Here is a 23,366-nt window from a genome sequence, read left to right on the forward strand (position 1 = left end):
CCAGGCTGTCTGTGCTGCAGGGGCCCTCAGACAGAACCTGGGCAGGTCTGACTTGGCTGCGGCAGGAGGAGGTGTACACGGGCAGGGAGCCTCCAGGAGTGGAGAGGGGTCTCAGTAGCCTCCCAAGCAATGTCCAGGGTGGCCAAGCCCAGCCTTCTTGGGCACCGCCTGCCCCTCTGCCCATAGCGGGCCTGGCTCAGCACTGATGGCCTTGGCAGAGCCCCTGTCCGTGCTGGACACCTGCCCCAAATGGCTTGGAGCTCACAGAAGATGCCTCTCCGTCTCCAAGGTGCTCAAGAATGCCCGGGAAGGAAGGGGGAAGATGTCACCCTCTGTTTCAGTTGGCAAAGCTGAGGTCATGCAGGGAGGAGCCAGGATTTTTGACCACAGTCCTGAGGGCTGGGGGCCTTGGGGCAAAGGGTGGGGCTGCCTGGAGCAGCCCTGCCTGAGTGTCCAGCACACACCTGGCAGCGATCCCAGCCAGGTGTTGGGCCCGGAGGCCCTGCCGAGAAAGCAGGCCCAACTGGCCCCAGACCCTGCCAGCCAGCACCATGGCCCCTCCCCACCCCCCAGGTTGAACAGGCCCAAGGCATGTGACCCAGGGCCTGGCTCCCAGGAGTTCTCCCTGATGCCATGTCACCCCACTCCAGGCAGGGAGCCCATTGGCTGTACTGGGGCCTTCCGGGCGAGGCTTGTCTGGCTCTGTGCCTCAAATCCCCCTGGGTCTCCAGTGGCCGCCCTGCCTCGGCCTGCTGGATGACAAGCCAGCCCAGTTCCTCAGGTTGCCCACACTGACATGATTCCAGGCAGCGGTCTCCACCGTCCCCTGCCTCGGTTTCCACATCTGTGAACTGAGAATGATCACAGCCCAGTTCCTCCTACGGCTGCTGGGAGGGCTAAATGGGCTGATGAGTCAACACTCTATGACTGCAGCCTGCAGCTCCCCTGTTGGCCAGGCGGGGACCCCTGCCCCTTCTAGGCACACCAGGAGGGTCCCCAACCATGGCTTGTGCCACTCAGTGCCCTGGCAACTGTTGCTTGTGTGAGTTCAGCTCTCCTATAAGAGGGGCCTGGGGAGCTGGTCTGGGGATTTCCAAGGGAAGCAGGTTCCCCCGAAGAGCAGCAGTTCCCAGCCTGGCTGTCCCTGTCCTCACCTAGAGGACTGCCCTGGTCAGCTCAGGCTGTAGAGCACAGTTCTGGATCTTTGGTGGCAAAGATTTAACAGGCCCCTGCCCACCCCCTGCCCACGCCTCTTGTGTAGAGGTGTCCACCAGGCTTCAGTCTCAACTGCCTCTCTAGTCTGGGCTGCGTCTCCTGTCGGCCTGACCCTCTCTCCCCTAACTCCTGCAGGTAGCGTGCGTGTTATCTGAGCCATGCTCCCACACACCCTGCCTGCCCCTGCAGAGTGATGCTAGGAAGGGTTATTCTCATTCTAGCTGGGACTCAGAAAGGTGAAGTAAGTGGTTCCAAATCACACAGCAAGGAGGTGAAACACCAGCTTCCTGACTCTGCAGAGGCTCAGTCAGCGGCCCCTCTGCTCCCCACTCCTCTCCCTGGGGAGGGTTGCTAGAATTTTTCAGGAAAGTCACCGGATGGCCAAAGCCTTCTGGAGGGCCCGGCCCAGGATGGGTTCCTGGGCAGGGCCACTTCAGGAGGGGAGGTGTGCCTTGAAGTCCCCCACAGCTCCTGGCCACCCATTCTGGGTAATTTTCCACAGCAGCTACTTCCAGGAGGGGAACAGAGAGCTGGGTGTCCAGGCTGAGCCTCAGGGACTTGGGCCTTCAAGGCCTCTCTTGGCTCTGGGCACCCCCCCTTCTAAAGTACGCCACTAATTTTACTCCCTCAGAGGATGTGGTCAGGCAGGCTAAATCTAGAATCTGAGCAAGGCAGTGAGACATGACTCACTGAGGCCAGAGGCAAAGAGGGACTGGGGTCCAGACCTCTGATAAGTCTTGGCTGCCCTCCACCAAGGGTGTCTTTCTCTGCTTGCATACCTCCAGGGATAGGGAGCCGGCTCACTGTCTTTCTGTTTTCAGATAATGAATGTTCTGGTTTATTTCAATCCGTCTCATTGTAGTCCCCCTCCTACCACTGAGCTCTGTCCCAGTCCACTGGGCCCAGGCTCGTCTCCAGCCCACTGACCAGGCCCCAGCCTGTCATGATCAGAGCAACCTGTCTCAGGTCTAAAGCACAGTCTGCCTCTTTCTCATGACCCCTCCTGGCTGTTCCCAAGGACAATAAGCACCATTTGGAGCCAGACGGCTCTGGGGCCCAACCCTGTTGCTGTCCCTGAGTGGCTGTGTGACGTTGGGTAGGCTGGACCCTTAGAACTCTCTGGGTCTTCCAGTCCTTCTGGGTACTGAGGTCAGCCCACCTTAGGGGACTGGGCCAGCTGACCCCTAGCCCTTCGGCCATCCCCACAGCTGGATCTGGGAGGAAAGCCATTAAGTCAGGACCAAACATGTCAGCCTCTTCCAGGCTCCCCTTGGGCACCTCACCTCCGCAGGGAGGCCAATGTGATCTGAGACTAAAGAGGAACAGGCTGATCTCACAGGCCTAGCCCCCTCCATGTCGTCACCAACATCCCAGCCAACCTTTGGAGAGGCATCATCAGGCTCCTGTTAGAGCGGAGGAACTAAGGCACAGAGTGGTGATGTAACTGCCTGACGTCACACAGCAGTTGTTGGGGTGCACGTTGGACCGGTCTGTCCGGTTCTAAAGAGCCAGATCTAAGAAGTGAAGTTTGTCGGACACCTCCTCCTCCGTCCTCCCGCCAAGCCCGGAGACCTGTGGGATGGGCCCAGTCCGGGGGCTTCCATCCGGCCCCTTGCGTGGCGCCGTGGGAATAAGCGCCGAGCGGGGCGAGCCTGCCCGGGCCCCGCAGCAGTCAGCCCGAGGCAGCTGCGCAGGAGACCAGATCCGACGGAAGGTGGAGCGGGCGCGGGCGGGGGCGCAGGCGGAGCGCCGGTTCGGGCCGACCCGAGGCCGGGTCACCGCTCCGTCCAGGTGGGGCGGGGCCGTCGGCTCCGGGGCGGGGCCTGCGGGCGAGGCCCCGCCCCCGCCCTGCCCGCCCTCGCCGAGCCGCGGCCGAGGAACCCAGTTTCCGAGGAACTTTTCGCGGGGGCCGGGCCGTCCCCGAGGCCAGGGCGGGACGCGAGCGTGCGGACGGGGCCGGCGGACGCGCGCTCGCGGCGAAAGTGCGTGCCGGCCGGGCCCGACCCGAGGCGGACCGCGCCATGGACGAGCCGCCCTTCACCGAGGCGGCCTTGGAGCAGGCGCTGGCCGAGCCGTGCGCGCTGGACGCGGCGCTGCTGACGGACATCGAAGGTGCGTCGGGCCGGCTGGGCGGCGCCCGGCCTTTGTCTCGGGCGGGGCGGGCGCCGGGCTGCGCGCGGGGTGCCGCCTGCGGGGCTCCGCGGGGCTCCCCGCGTCTCCGGCGCGCGCGCTGCGCTCAGTCCGCGCGGAGCCCCCGCGCCTGCTGGGCGTCTCGGGCTGCGCCGCGCCGGCCTGGGCTTCGCGGCCCGACACGTGCGTGGCTGCGCGTCCCGGGCCCTGCGCCGCGCGCCCGGGGAGTCCTGAGCCCCGTGGCGGCTGCGGCCGGAGCTCGGGACTCAGGCGTGGCCGGGGCCCCGCCCCTGCTCCGCCGTGACGTCACCGCGGGTTACTCACGGTCATTCCCTCGGGCCGAGAGTTCAGCCCCGCGCTGGCGCTCTTGCGCGTGCGCGCGGCTCGTCCCCCCGCCGCTCCCCGCAAGTCGGCTCAGCTAGTTCAAGGCCCGCAGCACTTTGGCATCTGTGGGACCCTAGGCCCATCCTGGACTCGAGGGTCGGAGACCTGGGCTGCCTCCCTCTGGGGAGCCCGAGATTCCCCAGGGAAACTGGCGACACGGATATGGATGTTTAGTTGCACCTCGGGTGGAGCGGAGGTGGGGCTACTTTGGGTACAGCGATGGGCAAGACCTTTCCGAGCAGACTTTTAAAATCCTCACCTGAGGATATTGTCCTGTTTATTTTCAGAGAGAGTGGGAGGGAGGGAGGAACACATGGACTGGTTGCCCCCCGCAGGACCCGAACCAGGGCCGGGGATCAGACCGCACCCGAGGTACGTGCCCTTGACCTGCCCTTGACCGGAATCGAACCGCGACTGTTGGGTCTGCGGGCGGATGCTCTAACCGCTGAGCCACACCGACCAGGGCCCAGCTGAGACCTAGGGTCACCTCTGGGGCCAGGTGAGAAGGATGTTTTCCCCGCCACAGCACAGCCAGGGCAAAGGTGCGGAGCTGGAGGAGTTGGAGGGATGCACAAGAGGTGAGGTTGCGACGGTAGACTAGAGGATCCCGGCCTTGTCGGCCAGGGCGGGACAGTGGCCATGCTGGATTATTTACAGCTTTGAAACCTTCACGCCCCAGTTACACAGAGAAGGGGTTTGGGGACTGTGGCGTAGGAGGTACCCGTTAGGAGGTCGTTGCCTCACTGTAGGCGGGCACACTGAAACTCCAGCGACTTGCCCCCCATGGTTGCTGTCTAGGTTCAGCAACACCGGCTAAGTTGCACTTGGTTAATAGGGAAACTGAGTCTAAGAGCTCAGGACTCCAACTTCCCACAACCTGGGTGGACATGTCCGTGAAGTCTGTTGGCCTGGGGTTCGCTTTACAGTTGCATCTCCTTCAGCCTTGCAGGTCAGCCCAGCTGGGGGCGTATCAGCCTGCTTTCTCTGAGGCCAGGCTAGGACAGGGCGAGAGGGGAGACCCTGATTGCTGCCCGCGTCCTGGAAGCTCCAGACCTGACTCAGTTAACAAGTACTGGGCTCAGTGGGTGGAGCCTGGAAGGCACTTTGACCAAGCGGTACAGACCTGGGCGCTGGGGTCAGGACCTGAATCTGGACACTGCTCAGTTTGCCATCCTGCACAAGCCCTCACGCCCTGATCCTCCGTTGTGCCCTCTGTATTCAAATGCTTCCCTTCATATTAGAGTAGGTGTATCTGGGTTCAGGTCTGGCACAGACCTTTCTTGTTAACACCTGTATAGAAATGTTCTCCTGACCCGAACCCCAGGACCCAAAGGCCAGGATTGGGCAGCCATTAGGGGTGGGGGCAATTGGAGATCAGACTGGGCCCAGCTCTAATCTGAGAAAAGGGAACAACTTGGACCTCTCCCCGGGGTGAATTCAGCCCCAGAGCCCTGTCTGGCTTGCCTGAGCTCAGGGAGGGGAAAAATGGACGAGCCACTGCCAGCTGCTAGGGGGGTTCAGTCCACGAGGAGCCTCCCTGCACCTGCTCTGGTGTCCGGGGCTGCAGCTCATCATGGCCAGTGAGTGCGGAAGCTCAGGGGCCGCTGTCAGGACTCAGGCCCTGGCTTCCGGCAAGGGTGGGTGGAGAAGGGACACTGCCTCAGAGGGGCCTGGCTCCTCCAGCCCCCCTCGAGGCTGCAGGTTTGCCCCCACTGCCACTCTGCCACCACGCTGTCATGATGCCACAACACAGAGCCACTGCCCAGAGCCACTACGGCTGGTCACGTGTGGCACAGCACAGAGCTGCCACAGTGCCACAACACAGCCACCACGGCTGGCCACACGTGGCAGGAGGGCTCTCACTGGGTTGGACGTGAGGTTTGCCCACTGCAGCAGAGGATTTCTTGTTTTCTTTCCGACTTTTCTGTTCCTTTCCCCAATTATACAGCTAATCTCTTTGCATGATAGAAAAATGAGAAAGCAGGGGTGAGCAAAAGGAAGAAAATTCAACCTTCCTTAAACCCACTCCCACAGATAAGCTCTGTTAATTACATGGGGGTTATTTCCTGTACATATTTTTTTTCTCATATATATATTTTTTTATCCTCACCCGAGGACATTTTTTCATTTTTTGTTCAGATAGAGTGGGAGGGAGAGAGAGAGAGAGAAACATCTAGTGGTTGCCACCTGCACGACCCAACCAGGGCTGGGGACAAACTGCAACCGAGGTATGTGCCCTTAGCGTGAACTGAACCCGGGTCTCTGGACCGCAGGCCGACACTCTAACCGGCCAGGGCTTATTTTTTTTCTTTATTGATTTTAGAGAGAGAGGAAAGGAGAGGGAGAGAGATAGAAACATCGATGAAGGAGAACATCAGTGGGCCGCCTCCTGCATGCCCCCCACTGGGGATCGAGCCCACAACCTGGGCATGTGTCCTGACCGGGAATTGAACTGGTGACCTCTTGGTGCAGAGTCGATGCTCGACTGCTGAGCCACACCAGCCGGGCCTCATATATGTTTTTCCTAAAAATTTTTCTAGAGAGGAGGGGAGAGAGAGATAGAAACATCGATGTGAGAGAGAAACATTGATTGGCCACCTCCTGCATGCCCCCAATGGGGATCGAGCCCGAAACCCGGACATGTGCCCTGACCGGTAATCGAACCAGGACCTCTCAGTCCACTGAGCCACACTGGCCGGGCTACCTGCACACTCTTGATCCCCTTTTAGAAACAGCTTTATTGAGGTATAATTCATCTGTCATAAGATTTATCCATTTTAAGTGTACAATTCAATGAGTTTCATTAAATTTCCCAAGTTGGGTGAAATCACCAGCCAGTTGAAAAGCATTGTCATTACCCCAGCTCACTCAGGCTGATTCTCAGCTACTCCCCAGCCCGCCCCGCCCCAGGCAACCACTGATCCGTACTTTCATAAATGAGAATAGTTTGTTGTAATCTGCTCTGTGTCCTGCCAGCAGCCAGACAGCAGCCAGACAGTAGCCAGGGTCCTTGGCTTCCTCACCTGTACCCATAACGGACATCCAGCTGGTTTTGTTCTCATCGACTGCGCTGCGGTGGGCGCCCTGTGGCGGGCGCCCCATGGGGGGGGTTTGCGCAGAGGGGCCTTCATTTAGTCCCACGGGCTGAAGCCCTGGGAGAGGAGCTGCTGGTCCGGGGCTGGGCTGCTGGGGGCTAGGCAGGTTTGATAAGTCCAGGGAGCGGTGACTCGCGGGCGTGAGGGCAGGGCCCAGGGGCCTCCAGGGCCGCGGGCGGAGCAAGGGTTGAGAGGTGCCAGCACAGGGAGCCGGAGCAGACCCCTGTGTGGAGCAGTGGGAGTCTTGGGAAGGGGTTGGGGAGCATTGCTGTGCTCGGGGTACTTGTCTTAAGTCCCGTCTGGCTGCTGGGTGGAGGACCACAGCACAAGCAGGGCCTAACCGAGCACTCCCTGGGTGCCAGGCACGGTGCTGACCATCCAGCCCTCCACAGCCCCAGTGGGTACTTAGGGCCCTGTAGATGAGCGCCTGAGGCACAGGGAGGTAAGTGACTTGCCTGAGTTCACACAGCCAGCTCGCGGCAGTCAGGATTCAGACCCACGCTCTTAGGCTTCACCTCTGGGCTCCGAAGAGTGGGGTTAGAGGTGGGTGTGGGGGCAACAGAGCAGGGAACCCCAGAGGCTGCTTTGTGGGGGTATGCTGGGGCTTGGGAGTGGGCCATAGAGGGGTCAGCGGCCAGAAGGCCACCTCCTTCTCCCAGCCCAGAGTGGCCTTGGAGTCAGGAGCCTGAGGTCTGGCACCAGGGAGCCACACAGTCCTGGAGCCTCACCCTGCCAGCCAAGCCCTGGTCATGTGGCAGGTCCTGGGCGGAGCTGCGCTGGCCTCCCACCAGCTCTGCCTCCTCCTCCTTTCGTGCTTGGGGAGTCCACAGCCTTGGGCAGAGGAAACTGGGCAGTCCTCTCATGCGTGTTTGGGTTTATTGTTAAGTAATAATTATTATTAAATAACAATACTAATTGTTAAGTCATAAGCCTTCACCTTCCCACTGATGAGCTGATCAGATCTTGCACATGCTTCCGGGTGCAGCATGCGCTGTGGGGCGCCCCTGGCTGAGGGGTCTCGGAGCCTCTGGTTTGCTCGCAGCCGTCGGTGGCACCGCTGGTTCTCAGCCTGGATTCCCTGGGGTGGATGAGCTAGTGCGGCCTTCCAGGACCTGTTCCCTGCGCCTGCCTCCCTCACCCTCCGGCAGTGCTTTCACCACTCTGTGCCCTGGGTCCCTTCTCGGTGCCTCAGCCACCACGGGGTGCTTGCCTCCAGGGCCCAGCCCATGTGTGTCAGGCTGTTTCCTGGCTCCCGGCCAGCCCTGGTGCTGAGGACACAGGTCACACTGCCCTCCAGCGCCTCACCCGCCACATCTCGTGCCCACTCCTCTCCCGGGTGCCACTAAGCACAGACCTTTTGAGAGGTCTGTGCCACTAAGCATCTTGACGAGACTGCCTACTGCCCAGCTCCCAAACCACCCATGGCTCCCCAGTGCCCCCAAGCAGAGTTCCGTTTCAGCACGCCATCCAAGGCCTGGAGGGCCTGCACACCTGCCCCTCCTGGGACATTTCCTCTTCGTCCAGACCCTCTTCTTCAGGCCTCCATCCCCTCTGCTCTGTATGCCGCCCTCCTGTATCCTGTCCAGAGCCCCCGGGGGTACAGCCTAGGGCCGCGCCTTGCGTTCCTCCTGGGGAGAGTACCTGCCCTCTCTGAACTTCAGGGGCTTCCCTGGAGAGCAGACGGGAGACCCTGCGAGATGTTCTGCCCCTGAGCCCTGATGACGCTGAGGGGACGGGCAGGGGGACAGAGAGAAGCATGCTGGGAGTGGGTCTAATAGACAGGCAGGTGGCTGGGAGCTACCTCCTGCTCCATGGTCACCTCGCTGGACATAAACATCCGAATGACCTGGTCGGCCCCAGGCAGGGTCACTGCCGGGCAGAGGCCTGGGATCTGGACTTTTCCCCATTGCAAGTGCAGCCCAGGTGTGGGTGGCCGTGCTGGCCAGAGGAAGTGTCTCTGGCCTTGTCTCCTGCCAGCACAGGCCCTGTGGACGTGCCCTTTGACCCTGGGAATGACGGACTGCACACACCTGAGACCTGTGTCCCGCCCGGCCCCACAAGGGGGCTCCTGGGAAGGGGGGGCTTTGAGTTTGGTTCCAGGCTTGTGAGTCTCCCCTGGGTTGGTGGGAGGTGGACGCGGCTGGGGGGCCATCCCACGTGGGAGAGTTTGTGGCCTGGAGAGGCCCACTCTGACCTGGAACCCTGCTCAAGCCCCCCATCTCCCGTCTGACCCCCAGCCATCTTCGGCGAGCCTGCCCCTCTTAGTCCCACTGCAGGCCTGCCCTCCCCGGGGCTCCAGCGCCCCTTCGCCCTGCGTCTGACAGGCCGGGGTCCAGGGGTCTTCACGTCAGCCTGTGTGTGGCCGTGGACAGAGGAGCCTACTGTCTCTAGTCTTTCAGTTCTCATCGGTGCGCTGGGAGTAACGCAGCACCAGCTTCTCAGAGTGCTGGCCGGTCGGATGAACTTGTGCGGGTCAAGGGCTTGAGCAGGGCATGGCACACAGTTGGCCCTTGGCGGAGCTGTGAGTGTCGTTTGCAGCACTTAGCGAGGACGGCACCAGTGTGTTTGGCTGAACAGATGTCAGCAGTGGCGGCCCCAGGAGCCTGTGTGGAGCGTCTCGAGGGTGCTCTGGGCTGTGGTTCCAAGTTCTGTGTGTCCACCGTGTGGGGACTCTGGATGTCTGGCTGGGAGACCAAGTGGGGCTGGTCAAGGCCAGTGGGGGCGGGGGGGCTCCCTGCCCCACCCCCACCTTGTGGTTGAAGATCCAGCATTGGGCGGGAAGGAACCTCAGAAACGCCGTTGTCGTTGCCCCAATCTGTGTGGATGAGTAACAGGCCACAAGGTGCTTGACTCTCCGCAGTCCCCTGCCACCCGGACGGCGGTCAGGCCCAGTGGCAGCAGGGGCGTGAGGGCGCTGGAGCCGGAGGCGCCCTGGGGAAGGCTGGCCCGTGGGCACTGCGGCCCAGACAGAGGAGCCTGCTCAGGTGCCGTGTTGCTGAGCCTCTGGCCACAGTGACAGCTCCTACACAGAACCCCTCAAGGCAGGCTTGGAAATGCGAGTCTGGGGGTTCGGTCACACAGTCACACAGCTCAGGCACGCCAAGCAACACAAAGTCAATGCAAAGAGTGGCACCCAGTTGGTGATGGACGAGGAAATGGACACACTGCAGGGAAGGCAGTAAAGGGGCTTATCTTTCCAAGAGAGGCCCGGTGGTCCTAAAGCAGCCGTCCTTCAACCACACGTGTGAAGTGGGCTGCAGGGACCCAGCCCCCACTGAGACTGGGGACATGGCTCCGTGGTAGGGACTGTCCCCGAAACTGCCAGGCCCGTGGGCTGTATCTCAGCTGCCATCCTAAGTGTATGCCACTCCGAGGACAAGCCCTCTGAATGGTGCTGACCAGCATCGTGGCCACCGGACGGGCCTTGTGCAGGGACCCTGGGTCTGTGTGTGGGAGCTGGTGGGGAGTGGCACCCAGAGGAAAGGCTAGAGGTGACGGAGCAGGTTCTAGAGCAGGATCAGGTGGCTGCAGGTGGACAGAGGAGAGTGAAGCAGGCATTCCTGGCAGGGAACTAGCCTGGGCGCGTTGTGGTGGCACAGAAGGCACGGTGTGCTCAGAAAACACAAGGGCAGCGAGGCCCCCTGGAGCTGCGGCAGCAGGGCTCCTGGCCGGGGACCGGCAACAGTAGCTTGGTGGCTGGAGTCTGTGCAGCCCTTGACTTTGCTCCTCTCTGTTCAGCACAGCCACCAGGGTCACAGAGTTGGTGTGGGCCTTGGCTCTGCCGCCAGGGCCAGCTGCAGCCCGGGAGGCCTCGGAGAGGAGGCAGCGCCCAAGCTGAGCCTAAAGAGCTTGTGTTGCCGTCCTGGCCTGAGACGAGTGGTGAGGCGGGCAGAACCAGGCTGGAGTTGGGGCTCTGGGGTGACGGGTGGGTTCTGGGGCTGGTGGTCCTGGGTCTGAGTCCCAGACTCTCCACTTGGCAGTGGCGGAAGCTTGCGCACGCGGCTGCCCTCTGAATCTTCGTTTCCTCCTCATCGCAGAGCCCGTTCCATTCCAGGAAGAGCCGGCGCACACCTGCACCCCTGGGGCAGCCCGAGCACACAAAGGGGCAGCCAGTGCTGCATACATGGCCAGCTGAGGGCACGCAAACCCGCTGACCTGAGTCCTTGGGATGATCAAGGAGGCCGGGTGGGAGCCCAGGGATGGATGTGGGCAGAGCGCAGTCCCGGCTCCCGCAGCGTTGGGGGAGCCCATCAAGCAGGCACAGGCGGACTGCCCCAGGTCCCACGAGCTATGCCTCATGTTGGGACTGCTTTGTCATGTTTGGAAAGTGTTCTTCACAGTCGCCGCCTTTGTAATCCGCACTGCACAGGACAGTGCACATCCCTTTCCTGCCCATACCCTGGAGAGTTGGTGTCCCTGGCTCAGGTGGGATGGGAAGCCCAGCTCCTGGGCTGCCCCCCACCCCTTCCCGACTCCAGCCCCTGTTGTCTCCATTTGGCATCAAGAATGCTCCCACCTTGGGGCATTGGCAATGGCTTTCTTCTACCCAGGGCATTGCCCCTCCCTGCTGGCCCACTCCCTCATTTCATTCAGGTCTTACTCAAGGGTCTCTTCTACAGAGAGACCTGCCCTGGCTACCTCTTCTGCAGCAGCCCCTCACACCCTCTGCTGTGCCCCAGTTTCTTCATGTGCTCATCACCATCTATACCCACATTTCTCCATGTGTGTGCAAACCGCTGGTCTCCCTCCCAGGAACATGAACCCCACGAGGGCAGGTCCTTGTGTGGTGTCCCTGTATTTTCCATGCCTGACACACAGTAGACATCAGGGTAGGGCAGCAGTTCCTATCAGAGAAACAGATCTGGGCTTCATGAACCAGGCCATGCCGTGTACATGGTGAGCTCTCTGTTCCGGGAGGCATGCAAGCAGAGTTGGGATTCTAGACCTCGTGCAGGTTGGATGGGCTGGAGGCTTCTGTAATGGTCATAGCTGGGCTCCTGCCTATTTGTGATATGGAGCCCTCCCAGGATTTCCACTGTGGCCTCAGAATAAACAGGTCAGAGGAGAGAGGGCTGACCCGAATCTGCCTTCAGAGGGAGGTTTGAAGGCAGCGCCAGGGAGGGAGGGGAGGTTCAGGTTTCCTGTTGGGTGCTGATAGAGTCAGGGCAGAGGAGGAGGAAGGAGTGTGCGAAGGAGGGGTGCAGGCTGGGTTTGGAGGCAGGGCAGGGTGGGGGGCTGGGGGAGACGGGCCCACTGAGGCCAGAGTCTGCTCCTTTCTCCCCTAGGTTCAAGTGAGCCACGGGTGCCTTTGACTCTGCCTTCCCGCCGGAGCCCATGCTCGGTTCGGGAGTCCCTGCCAGCCTTTTGGGCCTGCTGTCCCGGCTCCCAGAGGTGGGACTAGGTGAGGCAGGAAAGGAGCTTCCTTAAACTGTGTACCCTGGGTGCCTTTCCTGCCTCACCCTGGTCTCAGCCCTGTCAACTCAGTAAAAACAATCTCCATCAAATGGATATGGACTTTCAACTTGACCATGCCAGGTGTTGGGCAGCTCACCTCCTGACTTCCCAGTTCTAGACCATTCCAGCTGCTGCAGAGGGACCAGCCTTTGCTGGGACCATGCTGAGTGGTGGGTGCTTCAGGTACTTGTTCTCCTTGAATAGCCCTTCTGGAGACCAGGGATGGAGGCTCAAGAGGGGGGTTGACCTGCTCAGGATCACACAGCAAGTGAGGGATGGGGGCGGGGTGCCCCCTTGGCTGTATCTGGGGTGGGGTGGGGGACTAAGGGCTGGCTCTCAAATGTCCACCTCCAAGACTGAGCCCTGGTCCCGGCTGCTGCAGAGACCAGCCAGGGCTGGTCAGGCTGTGAGTTCAGGGGAGGGCTGGGCTCTCCCCAGGCCTGCCTGGTGCTGCACCCTAGCTCCACTGTGTCTTCCGCCCGCCCGAGGCCAGCCCGCCCCTCAGCTGCCTCCTGCCTCCTGCTGTCCTCAGGGTCTCTGTGTGACGCCCTCTTCCTGCTGCCTCCTCGTTCTGGGTGGGATGGAGGCAGAGCACAAAGATGTGAGACATGGAAACAGAGGCAAGAAAATGTGAAGAGAAGGATGGGGCGGGAAGATGAGGGGTGAGGCCAGGGCCTTTACCCGAGCTGTGTTCGGCTGCGTGTTTTGAGGTGACTGAGGATGTGAGCACCCACTGGCCGAGGAGCGAGGAAGGTGGAGGTGCTAGAGGAGAATTCTGTTGCCCTTGGCACCCCCTACAAGGCCATGGACCTGGAAAAAGGGGGAACTGGTTCTGTGTGAAGGAGATGAGGTCGAGTTGCCTCGTTTAGGCTCCTGGTGAGGGAGAGACACAGGGCCAGGAGGGCTCCAGCCCCGACACCATCTGCTGTCACCATGCCTGCCTGCCCTGGATTTGGCACCCCTCCAAGTTGGCAGGAGGGGGCGCTGGTGCTGTGGTTGGAGGCTGCATCCCACCTTGCTGGTGGTCGGTCTGGTCACCAAAGCCTGAGCTGGTAACCTGGGCGGCTGGCCAGGCTCTGTTCATCCGTGTGTTGAACTCTGACCTCACACAGAAGGGGAGTCAGGCCCAGGTACCCCCAGAGCCTGTCAGCCTCGGGCTGACACCCTGCCTTCCTCTCCTGTCCTAGGGTAGGCTGCCCCTTGGCTTCCCAGGACCCTACAGTGAATGAGTCAGGCTTTACCTGGACTGCTGGGGGGCTGAGACTCTGGGGGACAGGGAAGACGTCACTGACCTCACACACATACACCCCACCCCAATCCCAGGTCCGTCTGTGAAGGGGCATCTGTGCTGGGTGTCAGGAGGCTCCAGTATTATCTGGAGGTGTATTTGGGGTAGGGGTTCCTCTTCTCACTCTGGGCCTCAGTTTCTCGGCAGTGACCTGCCATCACATGTTCCTGGGGTGGGAGGGGGCCCCGGGCTGCAGCCGCCGCGGGCAGGGGCGGGCCCGCACCCTGGGCCTTAGTTCAGCGCGTCTGTGGGCACAGCTCCTTTGCTGCTTCCTGGCCATTTCCCGGAGGGCCCCCCCGAGGCTGGGCGGCGGGCACCTGCCCGGGGCCCAGCGCCCCGGCTCTAACGCAGAGCGCGGGGGTTGCTCGTCCTGCCCGGTCCTGCCAGCCCGCGCCCGCCCCGGGCACCTATCGGAGTCGGTGCCGGGGTGACCGCCAGTAACCCGGGCGGGTGTCGGCGCCGAGCAGGTTAAAGGCGGGTGCCCGAGGGTAACCCCGGCCCCATCCGAGTCGCGGGGTGAAACCCGAATCTGCGCCGCGGGCGGGGCGGGCCGGGGCGGGGCCCGAGCGAGGCGGCGGCGCGGCCGCTGATTGGCCGCGCGCGCTCACCCCATGCCCGGCCCGCGGCGGGGGAGGGCGGGGCGGGGCGGGCCGCGGGGCCCCCGGCTTTAAAGGCCCGGGCGCGCGCGCGGGCCAGTCGGCCGGAGACCCGCGGGCCAGCTGCCGGGACCCCCGAGGGGGCGGCGGGCCGCGCAGCCATGGATTGCACTTTCGAAGGTACTTTCGGAGGACCCCGCCCCTTCATTACCGAGCCTCCGTCTCCGCTGCGGGCCCACGCACCCCGCTTCCTTGGTGGGGGGAGAGCGGCTGCCAGACTGCGAGCAGGCTCCAGAGGGCGGCGGACCCCCCCTCAGCCTGTCGTCCACCCCGCCTGGCGTCTGGGGTGAGAAGGCGGCTTTGCACGCTCTGCTCCCCGCTGGGCGGAGGGGCGAGAAGCCGGAGGAGGGGGAGCCCTGGACTGCCCAAATCTGGAAGCCCAGCCCTGCGCTGTTTCCCTCCAGACCTCAGTTTGCCCGTCTGCCACTGAGGCTCAGTGGGGACCGGGATGAGGGATGGGGGTCCTGCCAGGGGAAGTCCCTGGTGTCCCTGATACACCTGGGGGCCCACAAATGTTTGAGGACCCAGAAGGCTGAGCCTGGCGCCCCCACCTTGCTCTGTTGGGGGCCATAGGGAGTCCTGTATAACTCCTGCCAGGGCACCCATCAGTAGGAAGGAGCTGGGGTATCAAGCACCCAGTCTGTGCCATCTGCCTGCCTGCAAAGCCTCTTAGCCCTGCCCCAGGGTTTTATCTCCGTGGTTCATGTGAGGGGTGAGGAAACGGAGACCCAGTGAGAGGGGGCCATTGGCCCCAGCCCCCCTCCGTGTGGACAGGGCCCCAGAGCTCAGGCTGCGGATTTTGGAGCTCCCAGGATTGTGTTCATGGATCCTGCAGGGTACTTTGACCCAGTGGGTAGCTGCCCACAGTGGGTTAGAGGGCCCTAGGCTGACCCAGCAAAGCTGCTTGTCACCAGCTGGGGGAGAGGGCCTGTGGCTGGCTGGGGTGTGTCCCAGTGTGTGCAAGAAGGCAGGAGTCCAGACAGACAACACTCACCTTATAGAAGGGGAGCCGAAGCCCTGGATGGCCAGGTCCCGAGATGCCTGGGTGTAGACAGTTTGGGCTCATGCCCAGAGCATGCAGACATACTTGGCACACACATGGCCCGCAGCCGACTCTGCCCCCAGCCTCGGTCTGCTCCACGGAGTAATGGTTGGTGACAGCAGCTCCGAAGTCTGGTCTTGTGCCCGAGCTCCAGCTCTGCCTCCACCTTGTGGGGCCTTAGCCACACATGGCACTGACCTCATCCACGTGTTGCAAGGGCCCAGGTGTTGCTTCCTGATGTCACAGGTGCCCGAGCAGTGGCTCATGTGGGTGGGGTGGCCCATGCTCAGCCATGTGGACAGGGGCATAGTGTGCGGTGCCCTTTGCAGGGCCAGCCCAGCTGCAGTGTTGCTCACAGCCCTTTTTCCTTCCCCCAGACATGCTTCAGCTCATCAACAACCAAGACAGTGACTTTCCAAGCCTGTTCGACCCACCCTATGCTGGGGGTGGGGCAGGGGGTGCCGACCCCACAAATCCTGAAGCCAGCTCCCCAGGCAGCTTGTCTCCACCTCATGCCACTGCGAGCTCCCCACTCGAAGTCTTTCTGGAGGGGCACAAGGCAATACCACCACTGTTGCCCCCTCCCCAACCTGCACCCACATTGAAGATGCACCCATCTGTGCCTGCCTTCTCCCCCACGCCTGACATCAAGGAGGAGCCAGTGCCGCTGACCATCCTGCAGCCCCCCACCCCACAGCCTCTGCCAGGGGCCCTGCTGCCCCAGAGCTGTCCAGCCCCAGCCCCACTCCAGCTCAGCTCTGCCCCTGTGTTGGGCTATCCCAGCCCTCCCGGGGGCTTTTCCACAGGTAAGGGGGCGTGTGGAGGGAGGGGCCGCAGCAGCACCGGGAGGGTCTGTTGTTGGCTTTGTACTGGAATCTGCAGGCTTTAGATGTCCGTCCTGGGAGCAGCGCTCTGTCCTTGTTGGGCTGATAAGTGCTGCCTCCCACTCTGCAGCCTTTCCAAAGACACCCCTGGCCGGAAAGCTGGGACAGTCACGGCAGAGCCCCAGGCAGGGAATGTCGAGATGGGAAACTGAGGTCGCAAGGGTGATGACTCATCCAAGGTCACACCGTGATAGGAACCTGAGAGCAGGCTGAAAGTGGGTTAGGGCAGCTTGTGCCCACAGCCAGACTTCGTCTCTGCAGACACCTCTCCAGGGAGCACCCCACAGCCACTGCCTGGCCCGCCAGGGGCCCCGCCCATCTCCTTGCACACCCAGGTTCAGAGTGCAGCCCCCCAGCAACTGTTCACAGCCACCGCCACTGCCACCATGGCCCCTGGAACAACCACTGTGACCTCGCAGATCCAGCAGGTCCCGGTAAGGGGGTTGGCCAAGCCTGGGGAGTTGGCAACTCCTGGCCCAGACATAGCTCATGACTGAGACCACCCTCCTCCCAGGTCCTGCTGCAGCCCCACTTCATCAAAGCAGACTCTTTGCTGTTGACAACCATGAAAACAGACACGGGCTCCCCTGTGAAGGCGGCGGGCCTTGGCTCCCTGGCCCCTGGCACAGCTGTGCAGACCGGGCCCTTGCAGGTGGGTGGCATGGGCAGGGCAGAAGGGTGTTGGGTCTGCACACACGCATGCCCGCCTGGTAACCCATGCCTGGCTCTGCAGACCCTGGTGAGTGGTGGGACCATCCTGGCGACAGTGCCGCTCGTAGTGGACACTGACAAGCTGCCCATCAATCGACTGGTGGCCAGTGGGAAGGCCCCGGGTTCGGCCCAGAGCCGCGGCGAGAAGCGCACAGCCCACAATGCCATTGAGAAGCGCTACCGCTCCTCCATCAATGACAAGATCATCGAGCTCAAGGACCTGGTGGTGGGCACTGAAGCGAAGGTATGAGCAGAGGCCCGTGCAGGCTCAGAGTGGGCTGACGGGGAGGGCAACTGGAAGGACAAGGGTTTGCCTCAGGCCTGGCTAGCTTCACGGAGGGCCCCGGCGCGCCAGGGACTTGTCTAAGCACTGGGGCTGAGGAAGTGAGCAGCCAGACAGAAGCCCTGTCGAGGAACTGTAGTGCCAGGTGGGGGTGGCAAACAGAGAAGTAACGGGTAGAGTACGCCAGATAGTTTTGAATTCGATGGAAGAAAACAAAGCGGGAAGAGGGATGGTGAGTGGCCAGTCTGGGTCAGGTGGTCGGGAAAGGCCTTGTAAAGCGACGTGATATGTAGCAAAGACTTGAAGGAGGTGAGAGAGTGAGACACGAAGACGATAATAGACAGACATTACTGTATGCACTTAACATATTAATCTTTATGCCCGTCCTGTGAGGGAGGATGTACTAGGGGAGAAACATTCTATGTAGAAGGAACAGCAAGTGCAAAGGTCCTGAGGCAGCTGTCTCTCAAAGCAGCCCCACCCTAACCCCTTGCTTAGGTGCCTGCTTGCCAGGCCTGACTGGCCACCTTGTGCCTTCTCCCTCCTACCCCCTGCAGCTGAATAAATCTGCCGTCTTGCGCAAGGCCATTGACTACATTCACTTTCTACAACAGAGCAACCAGAAACTCAAGCAGGAGAATTTGGGTCTGCGCACTGCTGCCCACAAAAGCAGTGAGTTCTGGCCTCCCACGGCCCCGGCGCCTCCAGCCTTGGTCTCACCTGAAGCTCTGACCCTACAAGGGCTCTTAGCTTCACTTTTTTTCCCCGTAAATTAGCTCTCAGAAGCTAGGCCAACTTCCAGCCCTAAGTTGACTTGGGTGGGGTGGGCTCTCTAGCCTTAACCTCCAACCCTGCTTCTTTCTGCCTGTAGAGTCTCTGAAGGACCTGGGGCCAGCTTGTGGCAGTGGAGGGAACTCCGACGTGCCCATGGAGGGCATAAAGCCTGAGGTGGACACGCTGAGCCCCCCCCCCTCGGACGCAGGCTCGCCCTCACAGAGCAGCCCCTTGTCCCTGGGCAGCAAGACCAGCAGCAGTGACTCAGAGCCTGACAGCCCAGCCCTCGAGGACAGCCAGGTTGGGCCTGCAGCATGGTCCCTTCCTGTCTCCCAGCGATACCCTCCGAACCCTAGGCCTGGGTCGGGAAGAAGCCCCTAACGTATCCCACCTCCTGTTTTATAGACAAAACCTGAGGCCTGGGGCCAGTGGGGTCCCATAGAAAGGGGGGGAGAGCGCTGGCCCCGCCCTCCCCAAGCGGACTCTCAGGACCACCCCGCCCTGTCCTCCAGGTGTGCTCCCCGCCCACTCGGGGCCTGCTGGACCGCTCCCGCCTGGCCCTGTGCACACTCCTCTTCCTCTGTCTCTCCTGCAACCCTCTGGCCTCCCTGCTGGGCGGCTGCGGTCTCCCTGGCCCCTCGGATGCCACCAGTGTCCACCCGGGTGCTGGGCGCACCGTGCTGGGCACTGAGGACAGAGGTAGGACAGGCCAGCATGGGTTTCTTTGGCAGAGAGGTAGGAGGGGGCTCGGGGGTGTAGACCCTAGGCCTGTGGGCTTGGGCTCTGCATTTCCGGGAACCGTGTCCCCAGCCTTCTGTCTGCCCCCAGATGGCCCTGGCTGGGCCCCGAGGCTGCTGCCCGCACTGGTCTGGCTGGCGAACGGGCTGCTGGTGCTGGCCTCCTTGGCACTCCTCCTCGTCTGCGGGGAGCCGGTCACTCGGCCCCACTCGGGCCCCGCCGTGCGCTTCTGGAGGCACCGCAAGCAGGCCGACCTGGACCTGGCCAGGGTGAGGGCTGTCCCGGGGGCGGGGCAGGGAGAGCCCTGGGCGCAGGGGAAGGTGCTGGCCCCGCCCTCTGGGCGCACCGGGAACCTGTCCTCTGCACTCCTGCAGCGCTCAGCCTCCCACCGAGCCCCGGCCCAGCTTCACGCTGAGGGGCCCTGGGTCGTAGCAGGGAGCCCCAGCTGGAGGGCGTCATGTCCTCAGGATGCTCGGACCCTGCTTCACCCGGAAACCCTCATCCACAGGGGGCCTTTGCCCAGGCTGCCCAGCAGCTGTGGCTGGCCCTTCAGGCACTGGGCCGGCCCCTGCCCACCTCCCACCTGGACCTGGCCTGCAGCCTGCTCTGGAACCTCATCCGCCACCTGCTGCAACGCCTCTGGGTGGGCCGTTGGCTGGCAGGCCGGGCTGGGGGCCTGCAAGCAGATGCCCGCACCAGTGCCCGGGACGCGGCCCTGGTCTACCACAAGCTGCACCAGCTTCACGCCACGGGTATGGTGGGCAGGGGGCTGGCCTGTGGAATTTCGGCCACCTCTGCCCCATACCTGACCTCGTGCCGTCTCCTCCAGGGAAGTACACAGGCGGGCACCTCGCTGGGGCCAACCTGGCGCTGAGTGCACTGAACCTGGCAGAATGTGCGGGGGACACCATGTCTGTGGCCACTCTGGCTGAGATCTACGTGGCGGCCGCGCTGACCGTCAAGACCAGTCTCCCGCGGGCCTTGCACTTCCTGACAGTGAGTGGCGGCAAGCTGGTGGGGACGGCTGAGGCGTGTCTGCAGCTCCGCCCTAGGGCACGGGGCACAGGGCCACACACAGGGTGGGCTCCGGGCCCAGCTGGTGTCTCAGCCTGGGGCCTGGGGCCGAGCCCCTACCCCGTGTGACAGCCCTCCTCCCTCACCCACAGCGCTTCTTCCTGAGTAGCGCCCGCCAGGTCTGCCTGTCACAGAGGGGCTCAGCGCCCCCGGCCCTGCAGTGGCTCTGCCACCCTGCGGGCCACTGCTTCTTCATGGATGGGGACTGGGCTGTGCGCGGTCCCCCACGGGAGAGCCTGTACAGCTCGGCCACGGACCCAGGTGCTCTGTCCCCGCTGCCCACCCCACCCTCCCCTGTCCCGTCCTCCCTGTGCTCCATCCCGTGTCTCATCCTCACTCCTGCCCTGTCCCTGTCCCTGCCCACCCTCCCCCGTCCCGTCCTCCCTGTGCTCCATCCCGTGTCTCATCCTCACTCCTGCCCTGTCCCTGTCCCTGCATCTCTGGATGTCCCTGCCCACCCCCACCAGTTGCCTGGCCATCTGTCGTTGCTCTCAGGGCTGGGTCTAGTCTCAATTAGACCTCTCCAGAAGCAAATGGGGACAGAGTAGGGGCAGGTGGTTGATTTGGGAGGTGGTCCCAGGCAACATCCTGTGTAGTGAGGAGGTCGGACTGGGGGACGACTGAGCTGATGGGGGTGCGTCAGGGAGCAGGTCACATTGGCCGAAGGGATTGTCCCATCCAAGGGCAGGGGCAAGGGTTTTATCCAGCGACGTGCATGTGCCCAGGAAAGAACTGGTGTGGAGGGGACCGCAGAGGGCAGGAGTTCCCCACTCACTCCCTCCTCTCCACAGTGGACCCCTTGGCCCAGGTGACACAGCTGTTCCGAGAACATCTCTTGGAGCGGGCACTGAACTGTATGGCCCAGCCCAGCCCCAACCCTGCGTCAGCTGACAGGGACCGGTGAGTGTCCCCATGCCCACGTGAGGCCAGAGCCCTCCGCCGGGCATCTGGGAGTGGCTGTGTCCAGCGACTTGTGGAAGTGGCCAGAACCAGGTGACTGTCCACTTGCCCTCAGCTCCTCTCTGGGTCTGTTTCCCCCTCAGCCTGGCAGGAGGAGGTGGTGCCCCTCTGTAGAGCCAGGAAGTCAGGCTGTGCTCTGGTGGGAGGGTGAGAAGGGCCAGTGCCCTCCCAGACGCCAGGAACCCTGCCACCTGTCCTAACAGCTCGTCTCCTTCCACAGGGAATTCTCAGATGCCCTCGGGCACCTCCAGCTGCTGAACAGCTGTTGTGACGCTGCTGGGACTCCAGCCTGCAGCTTCCCCAACAGTCCCAGCACGGCCACCCCCGGTAAGTCCCTGGCCCTGCCCTGTGACCGCCCGCCCAGCCCCTGCTCCTCAGCAGCCCAGCCCAGGTGCAGTGTGGCTGTTTCAGGGAGCACGCCATCCGTCCCGCTCCCTGCAGGCACAGACCCGGTCGCCAAGTGGTGGGCCTCGCTGGTGGCGGTGGTGACCCACTGGCTGCAGCGGGATGAGGAGGCCGCTGAGCGGCTGTACCCCCTGGTGGAGCGTCTGCCGCGGGCCCTGCAGGAGTCCGAGTGAGTGTGGGACTCTCGGCCCCGCTCTGTGTGCTGGGACCCCCCATCTGCCAGGGAGCTGGCGCCACGGCAGTGGGAGCTCGGCGAGGGCCTGACCAGCACTCCTCTGCCCTGGCCCCACAGGAGACCGTTGCCCAGGGCAGCTCTGCACTCCTTCAAGGCGGCCCGGGCCCTGCTGGGCCGTGGGAAGGCAGGGTCCGGCCCAGCCAGCCTGGCCGTCTGTGAGAAGGCCAGTGAGTGTCTGCAGGACAGCCTGGCTACCACTTCGCCTGGCAGCTCCATTGACAAGGTGAGGGGTGCCAGGGGTCCAGCAGGTCAGTGGGGTCACAGCCTTGGCATGCCCTGGTAGGTCCCCCCTGGGCTGCAGAAGACTCTGGGATTAGCCCGACAGTACGGGCCTGGGGGCAGCTGGCTCTGCTCTCTGGCTAAGGCTTGGGGCAGGGGTGAGGGGTTACCCCTTTAGCCTCAGATTCCCTCCCTGAGGTGGGTGCGGTGAGGGGCAGGGCCCTCCTAGGAGGCTCCCCTGGCAGGGGTGGGGCCTGGAGAGGCGGGCGGTCCCGAGGTGCATTGCTGTTGCATTGCATGTGTGTGAGGGGTGCAGTGCTTCGGCAGTGCAGCCCGGAGCCGGCCCCTGGCGCCGCAGGCCCCGCCCCCAGAGCCGGAGCCCCCGTGACCCCTGCTCTGCCCACCCCAGGCCATGCAGTTGCTCCTGTGTGACCTGCTCCTTGTGGCACGCACCAGCCTGTGGCTCAGGCAGCAGCCGTCTGCACCCTCCCAGGCCTCGCAGGGTCCGGGCAGCGGGGCCCAGGCCTCTGCCCTGGAGCTGCGTGGCTTCCAGCGGGATCTGAGCGGCCTGAGGCGCCTGGCGCAGAGCTTCCCGCCAGCCATGCGGAGGGTGAGTGCCCACGGCCCCCGCCTCACAGCCGGCGTGGGGGGACAGCGCCTGGCCTGAACCCTGACCGGCCGGGCCCCCTCCCGCCCAGGTGTTCCTCCATGAGGCCACAGCCCGGCTGATGGCCGGGGCCAGCCCCGCGCGCACGCAGCAGCTCCTGGGCCGCAGCCTGAGGAAGAGGCCAGGCTCCTGCGGCAGAGGAGGTGAGCGGGGCGGGACGCGTGGGGGTGACCGACCCAGACGGGGCCTGCAGGGGTTCCCAGAAACCCAGAGGCGACCTTCCTTTGCGGGATGGAGATTGTTCTGTGCCGGCCTGAGCGCGGCGGGGAGCACTGCGCCCCGGGCGGAGTGGGAGGGCAGCGGCGGGGCCGCGGCGCGCTCCTGACGCGGGCGTGTGTGGGCGGCAGGCACGCGGGAGCTGGAGCCGCGCCCCACGCGGCGGGAGCACGGCGAGGCCCTGCTGCTGGCCTCCTGCTGCCTGCCGCCGTGCTTCCTGCCGGTGCCCGGGCAGCGCCTGGGCATGCTGGCCGAGGCGGAGCGCATGCTCGAGAAGCTGGGAGACCGCCGGCTGCTGCACGACTGCCAGCAGCTGCTCCTGCGCCTGGGCGGCGGGACCACCGTCACCTCCAGCTAGGCCGGCCCCGCGGCTGTCCGCCAGCCTCGCATGACCAAGGCAGCGCCGGAGACCCCGGTGCCCACGGCTCACCCAGGGACTGCACTGCACCGGCAGGGGCTGGGGGTGGAAATGAGAGCTCCTTGGGGCTTCTGCCTCTTGACCTGGGAGGCCCGAGGGGGTACGACCCCCTCCCCCCAGCTCCCCAACCCTACGAAAGGCGGGCAGGGTGGTGCTGACCTCTGGTGGCCGATTGGGGGATTGCAGGAGCCCATCGGTCTGCTCCTGCAGGCACGCAGAGGTTTTTCCCTCTTCTAGAGGGAAGATAGGGGTACGGGCCCCTCAGCGGAGGGGGGCCAACTTGGCTTTCCTGGCGAGCAAGGGGTCCTGCCCCCGGGCTCCTCTTCCCTTCTGGAAAGATCTGTGCACAGTGTAGACCGGGTGCGTCGGCCTCCTGGCTCAAGTGTTACTTTGCTATTTGCAAACTATTTTCATAGGTTGAGAGTTTTATACAGAGAATAAAAAATGAAATTATTTATAATCTGGGTTTTGTTTCTTGGGGGAGGGTATGTGCTTCAGCTGATGTACTTGCCAACCAG

At 63.1% G+C, this 23,366-nt stretch overlaps 1 protein-coding gene across 2 annotated transcripts; it reads left to right on the top strand.

The window, feature by feature from the left end:
- The first annotated feature begins 3,236 nt into the window (after window positions 1-3,236).
- Window positions 3,237-23,278, top strand: SREBF1 (sterol regulatory element binding transcription factor 1). 2 transcript variants are annotated; one of them, XM_036278441.1, is made up of 19 exons: window positions 3,237-3,327; window positions 15,642-16,070; window positions 16,410-16,582; window positions 16,663-16,800; window positions 16,882-17,103; window positions 17,700-17,814; window positions 18,014-18,216; window positions 18,429-18,615; window positions 18,745-18,923; window positions 19,163-19,406; window positions 19,484-19,650; window positions 19,821-19,989; window positions 20,520-20,628; window positions 20,909-21,015; window positions 21,130-21,262; window positions 21,386-21,551; window positions 21,957-22,157; window positions 22,246-22,357; window positions 22,562-23,278. In XM_036278441.1, the coding sequence occupies exons 1-19, from the start codon at window positions 3,237-3,239 to the stop codon at window positions 22,786-22,788; spliced, it is 3,372 nt and encodes a 1,123-aa protein (XP_036134334.1). In that variant the 3' UTR covers window positions 22,789-23,278. The 2 variants fall into 2 exon arrangements, with proteins under 2 accessions (XP_036134334.1, XP_036134335.1); XM_036278442.1 differs by having other exon boundaries at window positions 16,455-16,582.
- Window positions 23,279-23,366: the final 88 nt, after the last annotated feature.

Source organism: Molossus molossus, unplaced genomic scaffold (assembly GCF_014108415.1).
Source record: "Molossus molossus isolate mMolMol1 unplaced genomic scaffold, mMolMol1.p scaffold_m16_p_28, whole genome shotgun sequence".
Taxonomy (NCBI): domain Eukaryota; kingdom Metazoa; phylum Chordata; class Mammalia; order Chiroptera; family Molossidae; genus Molossus; species Molossus molossus.

What these genes read in the sequence shown, in the direction of transcription:
- SREBF1 (XM_036278441.1), top strand. Translation starts at nt 3,237, where the DNA reads ATGGACGAGCCGCCCTTCACCGAGGCGGCCTTGGAGCAGGCGCTGGCC. An exon ending in GCTGGGCACTGAGGACAGAG is followed by an intron (nt 18,616 to 18,744) that starts GTAGGACAGGCC and finishes GTCTGCCCCCAG; the next exon opens with ATGGCCCTGGCTGGGCCCCG. An exon ending in GCACCAGCTTCACGCCACGG is followed by an intron (nt 19,407 to 19,483) that starts GTATGGTGGGCA and finishes CGTCTCCTCCAG; the next exon opens with GGAAGTACACAGGCGGGCAC.